This window comes from Thermobia domestica, chromosome 4 (genome assembly GCF_964235325.1).
Source record: "Thermobia domestica chromosome 4, izTheDome1.hap1.1, whole genome shotgun sequence".
NCBI classification, from domain to species: domain Eukaryota; kingdom Metazoa; phylum Arthropoda; class Insecta; order Zygentoma; family Lepismatidae; genus Thermobia; species Thermobia domestica.
This window is the reverse complement of record NC_137457.1, coordinates 13610707-13626137: the sequence shown is the minus strand read 5'-3', so window position 1 is coordinate 13626137 and position 15431 is coordinate 13610707. Positions and strand designations below refer to the sequence as shown.

The 15431-nt window shown below is 32.9% G+C and overlaps 1 protein-coding gene across 5 annotated transcripts in view; it reads right to left on the bottom strand.

The window, feature by feature from the left end:
• Window positions 1-15431, bottom strand: part of LOC145683730 (uncharacterized) — an 83485-nt gene that overhangs the window by 29037 nt on the left and 39017 nt on the right. For all 5 annotated transcript variants that reach the window (XM_081755242.1, XM_081755243.1, XM_081755245.1 and 2 more), the window contains 2 exons: window positions 2578-2628; window positions 435-488 (listed from right to left, as the gene is read on the bottom strand). In XM_081755242.1, the coding sequence (XP_081611368.1) occupies window positions 435-488; window positions 2578-2628 (105 nt within the window). The remainder of the gene's footprint in view (window positions 1-434; window positions 489-2577; window positions 2629-15431) is intronic.

Here is a 15431-nt window from a genome sequence, read left to right as displayed (position 1 = left end):
GAATTTGATAAAACCAGTCTTGTGTACATCAGAGTTTGAGCACCGTCGTATTTTAGCGGTTAGTATACTGACTTTGGCATGAGAGGCTCGGGTACGATTCCTGCTGCGAACTCATGTGGTTTGGATCCCAAGTTAAGCTATATATAAACCTAGGTCTTTATTGTCTCACTGCTGAATTCAAATAAAATCAAATCAAAAATCACAGTTTTTCATGATTTAAAAATAGAAAATAATGATTTCCAATAATTATTATTGGTGACTTTACTCTTCTATCAACAATATATGAACATTTTAAAGTTAATTTGAAAACAAAGAAAATTCCGAAGTTTATATTTTCAAGTGCTATAATTGAATTGAAGATATTGAAACCAATGTTTCTATTACCATATACAGCCAAGTGAATTTTTTTATTATGCATTACTTTATTACTTTACCTTTTCCACCTGGAGTATTTCCCAACATGTTTCCAACCACATCTAAAATTGCAGCTGAGAAAAAGCAAAGATTACATTATATTTAAAGATGTTGACATTAATTCGAATATCTTTTTTACAATTCTTTTAGATTTATATACACCATAGGGGAGAAAATTGAATATTGATAATGTCATACAGTAGTTGAGAAAACTTACGTTACATAAAGGATTTATTAAACAATCTCAGTCATTTTCTGTCGTAAGTTGAAACATAGAAGAAACACTTAAAAAGCACATGCTTTCTGTATCCACACTGTGCTCAGTAAAGTGTATCAATATTGGACTTTATGACATACAACAGAACTTCATTAGTAGATTTAAACCAAAAATGTAAAACCAAAAGATCCAATATATTTCAACAAAAAAATTTCTAGTAGGTATTATATCTGGAGAACTTCGTATAGTGTAACCAAACCTAAACTATCCTTATTGTGTATACCCAACAATAGAAAATGTTTAACATGTAGATTTGAAATATTGTAGTTGTGCCTTAAAATACCGCTATGTGCTACATTCAAAATTCTATAGAAGTAATAAGAAACAAATGCATTTCTTATATTGTTGGTTAAGTGGCAGATAAGACATAGATATATGCAACTGTAGTGCGCGTCTTATTGTTACCATTGAAACACAAAATCAGTTATGTATATCTAAGAGCACTTAACAGAAAATGATACTAACAATCCGAAAGCATCTTCACATTGTGGATTTTGTTTTATGACGTAATTACATCTTAAGAGCCTGACATATTAAAAATAATACAAAATTTATTATTTTCTTTTGCTTGTTTTTCATAAGTGAAAGGAGACAGTCATAGACAATGTTATTCTTCAACAGAAAATATGAACTATAAGAATTTCCTGTGTTATCATCCATAGAAATTACAGTGTTGCCAGAATAACATTTCCCCCAAAATCTAAGTTAAGGCAGCGACTGGAGGAAGGAACTAAACTGCATTTCCTTACGTATCATGCTGTTTTGGTATCCTGTGAAATACTTCTTAAATAACACTATTATTTAATTTTGACATTATTATTTAATTTTAATTTTATTTAATTTACTACAAATTAAATACAACCATTACTTAAAAAGTAGACCACAGGATTTCAAGACAACATGATACGTAATCAAATGTATTTAAGTTTGTTCCTCTAGTCGCTGTCTTAGTTTTTTAGGGAAACATTATTCTGGCAACACTGTAATTTCTATAGATGACAACATTGAAAATTCTTCAGGTTCGTATTTTCTGTTGTAGAATAACATTATCTATGATTGTGGAAAGTTGCATTTTATTACCTCCTTTCAGTTATGGAAAACAAGTAAAAAATAAATGGTAAATATTGTATTATTTTTAGTGTGTCAGGTTCTTAAATGAACGATATGGCAAAATGGTACTTGGAATATGCTGTATATCAAAATGCTATTATATATGTAAAAGAAATGTATTTTAAACAAAAACGGCACATAGAGGTTTTTTGAAGGCGCACTGATGATATGGAATAAACTAGCGTAATTTCGTTTGAAACGATCTTTGATTGGTAACGTTATTTACGTATTGGCTCGTGTTGCAGTACGTGTCATAAGATTTACCTTTCTCGAGATTTGCTTTGTACAAATTTAAGCTTTCTTTCTTTTTTATTAGTTCAGAAGTTACACACTTGTCTTATGTTTAAAAAGCTCACTTTGTATGTATCATTGTTTTGTTCTACTAATATAATGTTAATTACAAACATTTAGAATGTGTTTTTTGTTCATCAGAGTCTGTCAAGGAACATGCACACTTCATCAGCAATAAATTTGAATCAATACAACTGTTAGATTCTTATAATATTTTCTTTTTAATTTCAAATAGTAAAAATTTTTTTGCGCTGTAAAATGTGAAAGGATTCCTTTCTAATGAACTAATCTAACTTGTATATAAATTGATAATGCTTTAAAGTTCAATATAAATAAACTAAGTGGTACGTTGACATAGGCAATAGATATGAACCAAGTTTAAAGGAATGCTGTAATATATTGGGTATAATATAAGCATTGATTAATTTCATCAATATAACAAAAAATATAAATATGTAATTACTCGATATTATTTATGAAAGTACCTCCTCCATCGATCAAGGGCGGCCATGTATTGGAGGGCTTTTTATATTGACCTGTAACAAAAGAAAGTGTGTGTATATATACAAACAGAAAGCAATCTATAATAAAATTGATATAAATAAAATTATATTAATTTTTATTGCTCAAATAACCTTTAAAAATTCGAAAGTTAACAATGTTAGAAAGTGACAGACACGAAACAGAGTAAAATCTCATATTAATGTTGTAATTTAAAAAAAAATCATAATGATATATTAGACAGTTATGTATCATATATAGTTGTATATGTATGTATATAGAATGACGGCGACAAAATCCCGTTATTCCTGAAAGTAAGTAACATAAACCACTAAACGTACGTAAATAACTACATGCAAAGAACTGAATGACTTGACAATAAGTTTTCGAGAAGTTTTATTGAGACAGGAAACATTAAGCGTCCAAAGAATCAGTCAGTCAACCATCATTCTCATGACAAAGGATAATACGCCGCCAGGTTCTATGCGACATTTTGCGGAGTATTGCAGGTGTACCTTGAGTGAAAGATTGTTTTACACCTTCTGTCAGTTTGACGGTGATATCTTAACGGTTTCGTGGAACGATACCCTTTACGAACCCTCATGGCGCATTATCACAGGTAGTGAAATTTGGGCTTCGTTGTAGCAAATCCTGACTACCACGACCAAACCAACGCCCAGGAAGAACTTCCATAAGATATTCGCGTACGGCGAGGGCGTAACGGGCAAGTTTTCCATCATGCTAAACCCAACATGTTTCTTTGATTCCGTGCTCCTCGACGAGAAGAACAAACCAGTTTTGCGTCATGTCCAGGTATCAAGGGTTAACGGGACTTTGTGGCCTCCCTGTATATGTTCCCTTTGCTATAAGTGCATCGTAATGTGATAGGTGATATCAGCTACCACTGCAATATTATCATCATATTGGAAGCAAGTAACAGATCGAAGTAGAGCACAATGGTCAAGCGTTTGGAGAGCGAAAAACCAATATACATTAATTAGAGGATGAAAATGCATTGTGAGGATTCCTGTACATAGCGTCAACAAATGAACTAGTACATAGAAAGAGTAAGTGTGGAGTCACAGTGCTGACTTTTGAATATTTAGTGCCCCATGAATATTTAGCGAATTGAGTGTTCCACTCATTCTCTCGACTTGAATTCCATCAAGGACGTATGGAATGCTCCAGCAGTATGGTTAGATGAACCAAGAACCATTAGCAGCTATCACCGGAGCTGGGGTTAATGAAACTCCATACTACAACAACTCATTACCAACCTTGTGAGCACCACCTTGTGGAGGATGTATAACAGTTTGTGATGATCACTCACCATTGTAAGAACAATTTCACTCTTTCTCTAATGTCAGGGATGTATCATGAGTCACAGTGACTAGATGTAAGCTTTTGTTCCTGTATAAAACTGCTATTTTTTCGTATGATCAAATGTTTATTCCTGTTTTATCTGCATGGTATGGTAAAAGTAATTTCTAAGTACTGTTCAAGATTCACCGATCTACGTTACTTAGGAGCGACAGAACATTCGAAACTTACTTTCATGTTTAAATTTTGTACAACAGAATATAATCCAATGCTTTACATGTTCGATTTGCATGTTATTTTATTTGAAGTGAGTTTCAAAAGCCATGGACTGTCTTTATCACCAGTGTTTTACTAATTTATATTTGATTTCATTTATATGTATTGTTATAAATTTATTTTTTCAAACTTTATCAAATATTTTTCTGGTTTTTAGATAATTCATTTTATAATATTAAGCGTTTTTATTACTATTATTATTAACAACAATTATAATAATAAAAGAAAAGTTATTGAAAGTTGGAATAATAATTGATTTTTACATATTGAAGTGTAAAATGATAACAATACTACATAATTATACCTAAAATATTATTTAGTAGCTCTCGAGATTAGTAGATCCCTTACGATAAAGTTAAGTAGTTGTATTTCAAATGTCAGTTCGAATAAAATTAAACTCGAATGAAATATCGGATTTTTTAAAATTATATCTTAATGCTATTTTATGTACGAATTAATAAATAAAATTATACATGTTTAAAGTGAAAATAAATCTAAATATTGTCATGGTGGTCTTCCCACTTACATTGTAAAACTTGACATTATTTCATTGGAGAATAACACTCAAGTAATATTACATATTCATGAGAACTCTATACTTCATGAAAAATATATATATATATATATATATATATATATCACACATATAATGAAAAATTTTGCAATATCAACATTTTTGGTGATAGATTGAGGGATTTCAATCCCAATATAGATATGTGATTGTTTTAAGAAACTAAATTAATATTACTATTATTTCTCACTCATAGCTCTTTAGAGTATATTCACCACATAACAAAATACACTACTCATCATCTGTAAATTGGATATTGAAAGCTATGCTTTCACTCTAAGAGTTACTCATCAACTGATACTATGTGCAAATAAATACATAGGAGATAACTTTACTAATGGACTCCAATTATAAATTTTATGGAGACGTATGCTAGGCATATCAATTATGTAATTATTTACAACTCTGATTTGAGGAAGAAGACACATTTCAAACCACTGAATGCTCACTATTGTAATATCCTTTAATGTGTTTTACGTTTAGGACTAGGTATATTTGAACAGTAGTTACTTTTGCTCTTTTACGTACTTTCCTCTGGTCCCGTGGAGAATAGTCGCTATGAGCAGTCCCGGTATGAGCAGTCCCGGGTTCCATTCCTGCTGGGGGTCGAAAAACTGTAAAAAGCTTTTTGAGGCCAGCCTTCCTGAATGAGGTTTCCCTGAGTTTTCCTCATTTACACCAGGCAAATGCTGGGGTAGTACCTAAGTTATAGTCCCAGACCACTTTCTTCCATCCCTGTCCTCGGATAGTCTGCTCGCCGAGGGGCATCATCCCTCATACGTGACGGGCTATCATGCCGAAAGCCCAGAAATCTGAATTTTAAATCCTAAATCCTTATGCACTTTCATAAGCATACCTATTGAATAGTTACTCTAAAACTGGGTATCTGAAGTTAAATATTTTGGACTAATGGATTTTGAGTATTAGATTTTGTAGTTAAGTATACTAAATTTATGAATTTTATATAAAGTTGTTGAAAATTACAATTTAACTTTGAATTATCTACATTATTCATGCCCATGTGTCAGATATTTTCCTTTTTCTGCTTTCTTCTTATCAATTGAGCAAAACATATGTAGTGTGTCTGACGATTTGTGCTACTTTAAATATACTTGCAACTGCTTGACGAAGTGCAGACAACCAATGATAATGAGTTAGGGAAAAAATAGCTAACGCAAGTACTGAACTTTTCGTTAATTAAAACAAAGTGATTTCTTTCTTTTTTTAAATCAATCTGACATATAATAGAGGTGGTATAAAAATCATATTTCTTAAATAGAGGTACATAATTTAGGATATTTATGTTATGACATGTTCAGCATGCTTAAGAAACTGTCATTGTAATGTATATTCCTCAGACTTTCAAATAGTTTTCGGTTTTCGAAGAGATGATCAACGATATTGCTATTCTTCAGTATTTTATTGTCAAGTGATTGCAGAATTAGTTATATTTTCTGTCCTTCGGTCACGTAATAAGAGTAATAAGACAATTTGAAGAGTTTATACTAATTGTTTATGATTATAACTCGGATTTCCAATTCTTAAACACTTTTGAAACATGCAATCATTTATGCTATAAAAATGAGGAAATAAGACTAAATATATATGTAATCTAAATAGCACGAACATTTGCACTAATGAAGTATTAAATTTAGATAACTTAAGCTATACTTAGTGATACCACGTTAGTAGTAGTCCCCCCGTTATGCGCGAATGACTCATCCTCACTCTCTTTTATGACCGGGGTGAAAGGTCAATGACCTGGCCCGGGGGCAATGACCTAGGGGTACCTAGGACCACCCCCTCTAAATTTTGGCAGGGGTACCTTGGCCCACCCCCTAAATTTTGGCAGGGGTACATAGGACCACCCCCCTTAAATTTTGGAAATTGCCAAATCTAAAAATTTGGTATGGTAGCCTAGGACCATAGTATGTACATCTATCAGTATTGGGTGTCTATGTCGTTCCCTTTCATGGGTAAAAAATTTCCAAAAATTCAAATTTCGGAGGTTTTTGACCTAATTTATCCCCTTGGATGAGGTGTTATTACCCTATATGGTTATATGGGCGTATACAGGGGTTCATTACCTATCACAAGACATGGGTATATTAATGCACCCCTTGAAATTTTTGGGAGGGGTACCTTGGCCCACCCCTTAAATTTTGGAAATTGACCAATTTCAACATTGGGTATTATAGTACAGGACCCTAATATGTATTATGATAAATTTGGGTGGTCCACCTCGTTCCCTTCTAGGGGTACAAAATTGCCAAAAATATAAACGTAAGCAATACGTAGTACCACGTGTTTGGTTTTTGGTCGATTTTATTCCCTTTGATGAGGTGTTATTACCCTATATGGTTATATTGGCGTATACAGGGGTTCATTACCTTTCATAACATATGGGTATATTAATGCACCCCTTGAAAAATTTGGGAGGGGTACCTTGGCCCACCCCTTAAATTTTGGAAATTGATCATTTTATATATTTGGTATTATAGTACTGGACTCTAACATGTATTATGATAAATTTGGATGGTCCACCTCGTTCCCTTCTAGGGGTACAAAATTGCCAAAATATAAACGTAAGCAATACGTAGTACCACGTGTTTGGTTTTTGGTCGATTTTATCCCCTTTGATGAGGTGTTATTATCCTATATAGTTATATGGTCATGTATAGGGGTCCAGTACCTTTCATAAGATATGGGTATATTTGTGCACTCCTTTAAAAATTTGGGAGGGGTACTTTGGCCCACCCCTTAAATTTTGGAAATTGCCCAATTTAAACATTTGGTATTATAGTATAGGACGCTAATATGGATCACTATAAATTTGGGTGGTCCAACCTCGTTTCCTTTTAGGGGTACAAAATTGTCAAAATATAAACGTAAGCAATACGTTGTACCACGTGTTTGGTCTTTTGGCCCAATTTATCATCTTGGATGAGGTTCTATTACCTTATATGGTTATGTATAGGGGTCTATTCCATATCATAAGATATAGGTACATTTGTGCACCCCGGGAGGGGTACTTTGGCCCACCCCTTAAATTTTAGAAATTGCTCATTTTATATATTTGGTATTATAGTACTGGACCCTAACATGTATTATTATGATAAATTTCAGTGGTTCACCTCGTTCCCTTTTAGGGGTACGAAATTGCCAAAATATAAACGTAAGCAATACGTTGTACCACGTGTTTGGTTTTGACCTAAGTTATCCCCTTGGATGAGGTTCTATTACCTTATATGGTTATATGGTTATGTATAGGGGTCTATTCCCTATCATAAGACATAGGTACATTTGTGCACTCCTTTAAAAATTTGGGAGGGGTACTTTGGCCCACCCCTTTAATTTTGGAAATTGCCCCTTTTACATGTTTGGTATTATAGTATAGAACCCTAATATATATTACTATAAATTTGGGTGGTTCACCACGTTTCCTTTGATGGGTACGAAATTGCCAAATTTTAGTACAACCACGTGTTTGGTTTTGGCTCAATTTATCCCCTTGGATGAGGTTCTATTACCTTATATGGTTATATGATCATGTATAGGGTCCATTCCATATCCCTTAAATTTTGGAAATTTTCCAATTTAAGCATTCGGTATCATAGTACATGACCTCAACATGTATCATGATAAATTTGGGTGGTCCATCTTGTTCCCTTTCATGGGTAAAAATTACTAAAATATAAACATAAGCAATATGTTGTACCATGCGTTTGGTTTTTGGCCCAATTTCTTCCCTTTGATGGGGTTCTATTACCTTATATGGTTATATGGTCATGTATATGGGTTCATTTCCTATCATAAGACATGGGTACATTGACGCACCCCTTGAAAAATTTGGGAGGGGTATTTTGGCTCATCCACTCGGTTTTAGAAATTGTTTTAATATAAGCATTTGGTATCATAGTACAGGACTTCAATATGTACCACTATAAATTTGGATGGCCCACATCGTTCCCTTTCATGGGTAAAGAACTACCAAAAATCGAATTTCGGAGGTTATTGACACCTATTTAGCACGTTATATGGTTTATTACCTTTATATGTTTATGTTCCCTTTTAAATTTGGGAATTATCAAATAACAAAATTCGGTAAACGTTTTCTAGGACCCATTGGTGTTCCTCTTATGGCCAAATATTCAAAATTTAAATGTTATTGACCGGCTTTATTATTGAATAAGTACAGAATTTATTACTTTTTTTCATAAGACACAGGTGTATTTGTGTACCAATCTTAAATTTTGGGAGGGGGTACATTTCTTATTGTCGTATCAATAATTGGTAATTGGATAGTATATCATTCATTGGGTAAATCATTGTCAAATATGAGTATGATCACGTGATCAGTTATTAACCTATGATGGGATTAGGAGTCCAGGACATTGGTACATTAAAACTTTGTAGTATAATTTGAGAGTGCGTCATTGGTTTTGATTATTCACGCCAAATATAAACGTAAGCAAGACGTTGTACCACGTGATTGTCCTTGATGAGGTAGTGTACAGGGATTCATTTCCTTTGTTGTGGTACTTCTTAAGTTTGAGTACACACACTTCTAGAAAACAGTTGGTTCTACTCAGGTAAACAATTGACGGACATTATTGACCTTATTGAACATATAATAATATGATTAACTCTAAGACTTAGGTATATCAGGAGAAGTATTCTTTAAATTTGGGAATGGTGATAAACAGAATTTTAACATAAGGTGCGAAATTAGAAACAATACATTGAACTTTTTAGTCACAGCTCATAGTCTAAGATCATTGGTGGTGATTGATTTGACCTTGAGCTTTAGAAATCTGATAGCTAACCTTATTGAATCTTATGACTCATAGACGAAAGGCAATACATGCTACAACAGTTTGAAATTTAATGATAAGGTGATGTAATCTGACACTAGCAAAGTTATTGTTAATGCAATTTGATTGGTTGATCACTATCTTTCCTGCAATCTGATTGGTTGATCACTATCTTTCGTGCAATCTGATTGGCTGATGATTTTCAAATCTTTGCTGTATTCAGTTTTAAGTTTTGTTTTACATTTAAAAATCTTGGTTTCGTTCAACATTTTGCCCTCAATGATAAATATGATCAAAACCGTTTATTTGTTAATCGAATAGTTAAAAACCGGATAAAGTTTGACGGTTAACCGTGAAACGTAAAAATTTTTTAGTTTGAAATTTTTTTTTGCTTGAAACTTTTTGTTTGAAAATTCTTGCTTTCAAATTTTTGTTTGAATTTTTTGTTTCAGAATTTTGTTTGAAATTTTTTTTGACAACTTTTGTTTCAAAATTTTTTTGTTTAAAAATTTTTCGTTTGAAATTTTTTCGTTTCAAAATTTTGTTTTAAAATTTTTGTTTGAAATTTTTCGTTTCCAAATTTTTTCGTTTGAAATTTTTTGTTTGAAATTTTTTTTGTTCGAAAATTTTGTTTAAAATTTTTTGTTTGAAATTTTTCGTTTCCAAATTTTTTGTTTGAAATTTTTTGTTTCAAAATTTTTTCGTTTGAAATTTTTTGTTTGAATTTTTTTTCGTTTCAAAAATTTTGTTTCAAAGTTTGGTTTGACATTTTTAAAAGTTTGTGCACTCATTAGTAAAGAACCTGAACTGTTTAGAACAAAAACCTTTGACAACATTGTGGTGCACGTCAGAACATGATGTTGCAACGTCATCAGTTTTGCATCATCGTTCGAGTTAGTATTCATGATAACGTCATCATGGCTACTTGTCTGCAGTTTCTAAACACACGTGATGTGATGAAATCATTTACCAAGATTACTGATTTACAACAGAATGTACCTTATAGAATCTTAGCTAGCCAAATGATCCCTACAAAGTTTGGATTAAGAATCGTAGTGAAGCTTGAAAATGATAAGAATATAATTTTACCAGCAAGATATTTACCCATGGAGGCATCAAAACAAGAAGAAGTGCTGCGTTTCTTAAATACTGGATCTGTATCTTTATGTTACAAAGGATTCTTGGGTCGAAGTCATCAACTTGAATTTAGTACACAGCCAGATTCGTCAGCAAAATCATGAATTCAAACGTCTTGCACATTTCTTTCCAATGACGTCAGCCGTAATTGTATGAATTTGGTTGGTCAGCAACTGTGATGAAATCATGAATTCAAATGTCAGCACATGACGTCAGCCGTAGTTCTATAAATCAACCAATACCGTGAAATCATTTGAGCAAGTGCTTTTCAGGAGGAAAGATGTGTACTTCTAACGATAAAGAGTTCATCTTCGCAAGCTATTATCCAATAAATATATTTCAAACAAAACATGTGATGATTGGTATCAGTGCTAGAACATTTGAACCTGTGATTCGATTGGGCAAAGCAGAACAATTTGGTGTACAACTGACCTGTGAAGAATGGCAAATATTATGTTCACGAATCGACCAAATGAACGATTATTTTCATGATGAGCTAAATGTGACCATAGTCAAATCATTAGGCTCAAATCATGAAGTGGTGATGCGTACAGTCCTCGAAGAGAAGATGGTGCTGTTACGTAAAAAGAGTACATTTCATGTCCCTCGCAATATGGTGTATCTAACGGAAACAGAATGGGACAAATTTATCAGCGTATTTCAATGTGTGAAACATGCAGTGGAAGTGTGCAACAAAACTAGTATATTCCTGAAAAAGTACTATTTTGAAAAATGTGTTATGCATATTGTACAACATGTATCTAGATATTGTGATGGTTGTCAACATCGTTCTTGGGTGCATACATGTATTGATAAACAGTTTATTTGTGATCAAATGGACATTGAGTTTCCACCAATTGATATTGCATTAGACCTTAAAAGACTTCAACTGGAATTAAAATTATATGCTAAAGACAAACTAGTGCAAGAAGTTCAAAATACATTGTATCGACAATATCCAGAACCGCTATTTGGTATGGATGTATGTGGAGTGTAATAAAATGATCCATTTCAATGAATTGTGTTTTTTCATTTCAAGTACAACCCCATGTTCTGACGTGCACCACAATGTTGTCAAAGGTTTTTGTTCTAAACAGTTCCGGTTCTTTACTAATGAGTGCACAAACTTTTAAAAATGTCAAACCAAACTTTGAAACAAAAATTTGGAAACGAAAAAAAATTCAAACAAAAAATTTCAAACCAAAAAAAATTCAAACAAAATTTTGAAGCGAAAAAAATTTCAAACAAAATTTTGAAACAAAAAATTTCAAACAAAAAATTTGGAAACGAAAAATTTTAAACAAAAAGTTTTAAACAAAATTTTCGAACAAAAAAATTTTCAAACAAAAAATTTCAAACGAAAAAATTTTCAAACAAAAAATTTCAAACGAAAAAAATCTCAAACAAAATTTTGAAACAAAAAATTTGGAAACGAAAAATTTTCAAACAAAAAAATTTCAAGCAAAAAAATTTCAAACTAAAAAAATTTTACGTTTCTCGGTTAACCGTCAAACTTTATCCGGTTTTTAACTATTCGATTAACAAATAAACGGTTTTGATCATATTTATCATTGAGTTGAAAATGTTGAACGAAACCAAGATTTTTAAATGTTAAACAAAACTTAAAACTGAATACAGCAAAGATTTGAAAATCATCAGCCAATCAGATTGCACGAAAGATAGTGATCAACCAATCGGATTGCAGGAAAGATAGTGATCAACCAATCAAATTGCATTAACAATAACTTTGCTAGTGTCAGATTACATCACCTTATCATTAAATTTCAAACTGTTGTAGCATGTATTGCCTTTCGTCTATGAGTCATAAGATTCAATAAGGTTAGCTATCAGATTTCTAAAGCTCAAGGTCAAATCAATCACCACCAATGATCTTAGACTATGAGCTGTGACTAAAAAGTTCAATGTATTGTTTCTAATTTCGCACCTTATGTTAAAATTCTGTTTATCACCATTCCCAAATTTAAAGAATACTTTTCCTGATATACCTAAGTCTTAGAGTTAATCATATTATTATATGTTCAATAAGGTCAATAATGTCCGTCAATTGTTTACCTGAGTAGAACCAACTGTTTTCTAGAAGTGTGTGTACTCAAACTTAAGAAGTACCACAACAAAGGAAATGAATCCCTGTACACTACCTCATCAAGGACAATCACGTGGTACAACGTCTTGCTTACGTTTATATTTGGCGTGAATAATCAAAACCAATGACGCATTCTCAAATTATACTACAAAGTTTTAATGTACCAATGTCCTGGACTCCTAATCCCATCATAGGTTAATAACTGATCACGTGATCATACTCATATTTGACAATGATTTACCCAATGAATGATATACTATCCAATTACCAATTATTGATACGACAATAAGAAATGTACCCCCTCCCAAAATTTAAGATTGGTACACAAATACACCTGTGTCTTATGAAAAAAAGTAATAAATTCTGTACTTATTCAATAATAAAGCCGGTCAATAACATTTAAATTTTGAATATTTGGCCATAAGAGGAACACCAATGGGTCCTAGAAAACGTTTACCGAATTTTGTTATTTGATAATTCCCAAATTTAAAAGGGAACATAAACATATAAAGGTAATAAACCATATAACGTGCTAAATAGGTGTCAATAACCTCCGAAATTCGATTTTTGGTAGTTCTTTACCCATGAAAGGGAACGATGTGGGCCATCCAAATTTATAGTGGTACATATTGAAGTCCTGTACTATGATACCAAATGCTTATATTAAAACAATTTCTAAAACCGAGTGGATGAGCCAAAATACCCCTCCCAAATTTTTCAAGGGGTGCGTCAATGTACCCATGTCTTATGATAGGAAATGAACCCATATACATGACCATATAACCATATAAGGTAATAGAACCCCATCAAAGGGAAGAAATTGGGCCAAAAACCAAACGCATGGTACAACATATTGCTTATGTTTATATTTTAGTAATTTTTACCCATGAAAGGGAACAAGATGGACCACCCAAATTTATCATGATACATGTTGAGGTCATGTACTATGATACCGAATGCTTAAATTGGAAAATTTCCAAAATTTAAGGGGATATGGAATGGACCCTATACATGATCATATAACCATATAAGGTAATAGGACCTCATCCAAGGGGATAAATTGAGCCAAAACCAAACACGTGGTTGTACTAAAATTTGGCAATTTCGTACCCATCAAAGGAAACGTGGTGAACCACCCAAATTTATAGTAATATATATTAGGGTTCTATACTATAATACCAAACATGTAAAAGGGGCAATTTCCAAAATTAAAGGGGTGGGCCAAAGTACCCCTCCCAAATTTTTAAAGGAGTGCACAAATGTACCTATGTCTTATGATAGGGAATAGACCCCTATACATAACCATATAACCATATAAGGTAATAGAACCTCATCCAAGGGGATAACTTAGGTCAAAACCAAACACGTGGTACAACGTATTGCTTACGTTTATATTTTGGCAATTTCGTACCCCTAAAAGGGAACGAGGTGAACCACTGAAATTTATCATAATAATACATGTTAGGGTCCAGTACTATAATACCAAATATATAAAATGAGCAATTTCTAAAATTTAAGGGGTGGGCCAAAGTACCCCTCCCGGGGTGCACAAATGTACCTATATCTTATGATATGGAATAGACCCCTATACATAACCATATAAGGTAATAGAACCTCATCCAAGATGATAAATTGGGCCAAAAGACCAAACACGTGGTACAACGTATTGCTTACGTTTATATTTTGACAATTTTGTACCCCTAAAAGGAAACGAGGTGGACCACCCAAATTTATAGTGATCCATATTAGCGTCCTATACTATAATACCAAATGTTTAAATTGGGCAATTTCCAAAATTTAAGGGGTGGGCCAAAGTACCCCTCCCAAATTTTTAAAGGAGTGCACAAATATACCCATATCTTATGAAAGGTACTGGACCCCTATACATGACCATATAACTATATAGGATAATAACACCTCATCAAAGGGGATAAAATCGACCAAAAACCAAACACGTGGTACTACGTATTGCTTACGTTTATATTTTGGCAATTTTGTACCCCTAGAAGGGAACGAGGTGGACCATCCAAATTTATCATAATACATGTTAGAGTCCAGTACTATAATACCAAATATATAAAATGATCAATTTCCAAAATTTAAGGGGTGGGCCAAGGTACCCCTCCCAAATTTTTCAAGGGGTGCATTAATATACCCATATGTTATGAAAGGTAATGAACCCCTGTATACGCCAATATAACCATATAGGGTAATAACACCTCATCAAAGGGAATAAAATCGACCAAAAACCAAACACGTGGTACTACGTATTGCTTACGTTTATATTTTTGGCAATTTTGTACCCCTAGAAGGGAACGAGGTGGACCACCCAAATTTATCATAATACATATTAGGGTCCTGTACTATAATACCCAATGTTGAAATTGGTCAATTTCCAAAATTTAAGGGGTGGGCCAAGGTACCCCTCCCAAAAATTTCAAGGGGTGCATTAATATACCCATGTCTTGTGATAGGTAATGAACCCCTGTATACGCCCATATAACCATATAGGGTAATAACACCTCATCCAAGGGGATAAATTAGGTCAAAAACCTCCGAAATTTGAATTTTTGGAAATTTTTTACCCATGAAAGGGAACGACATAGACACCCAATA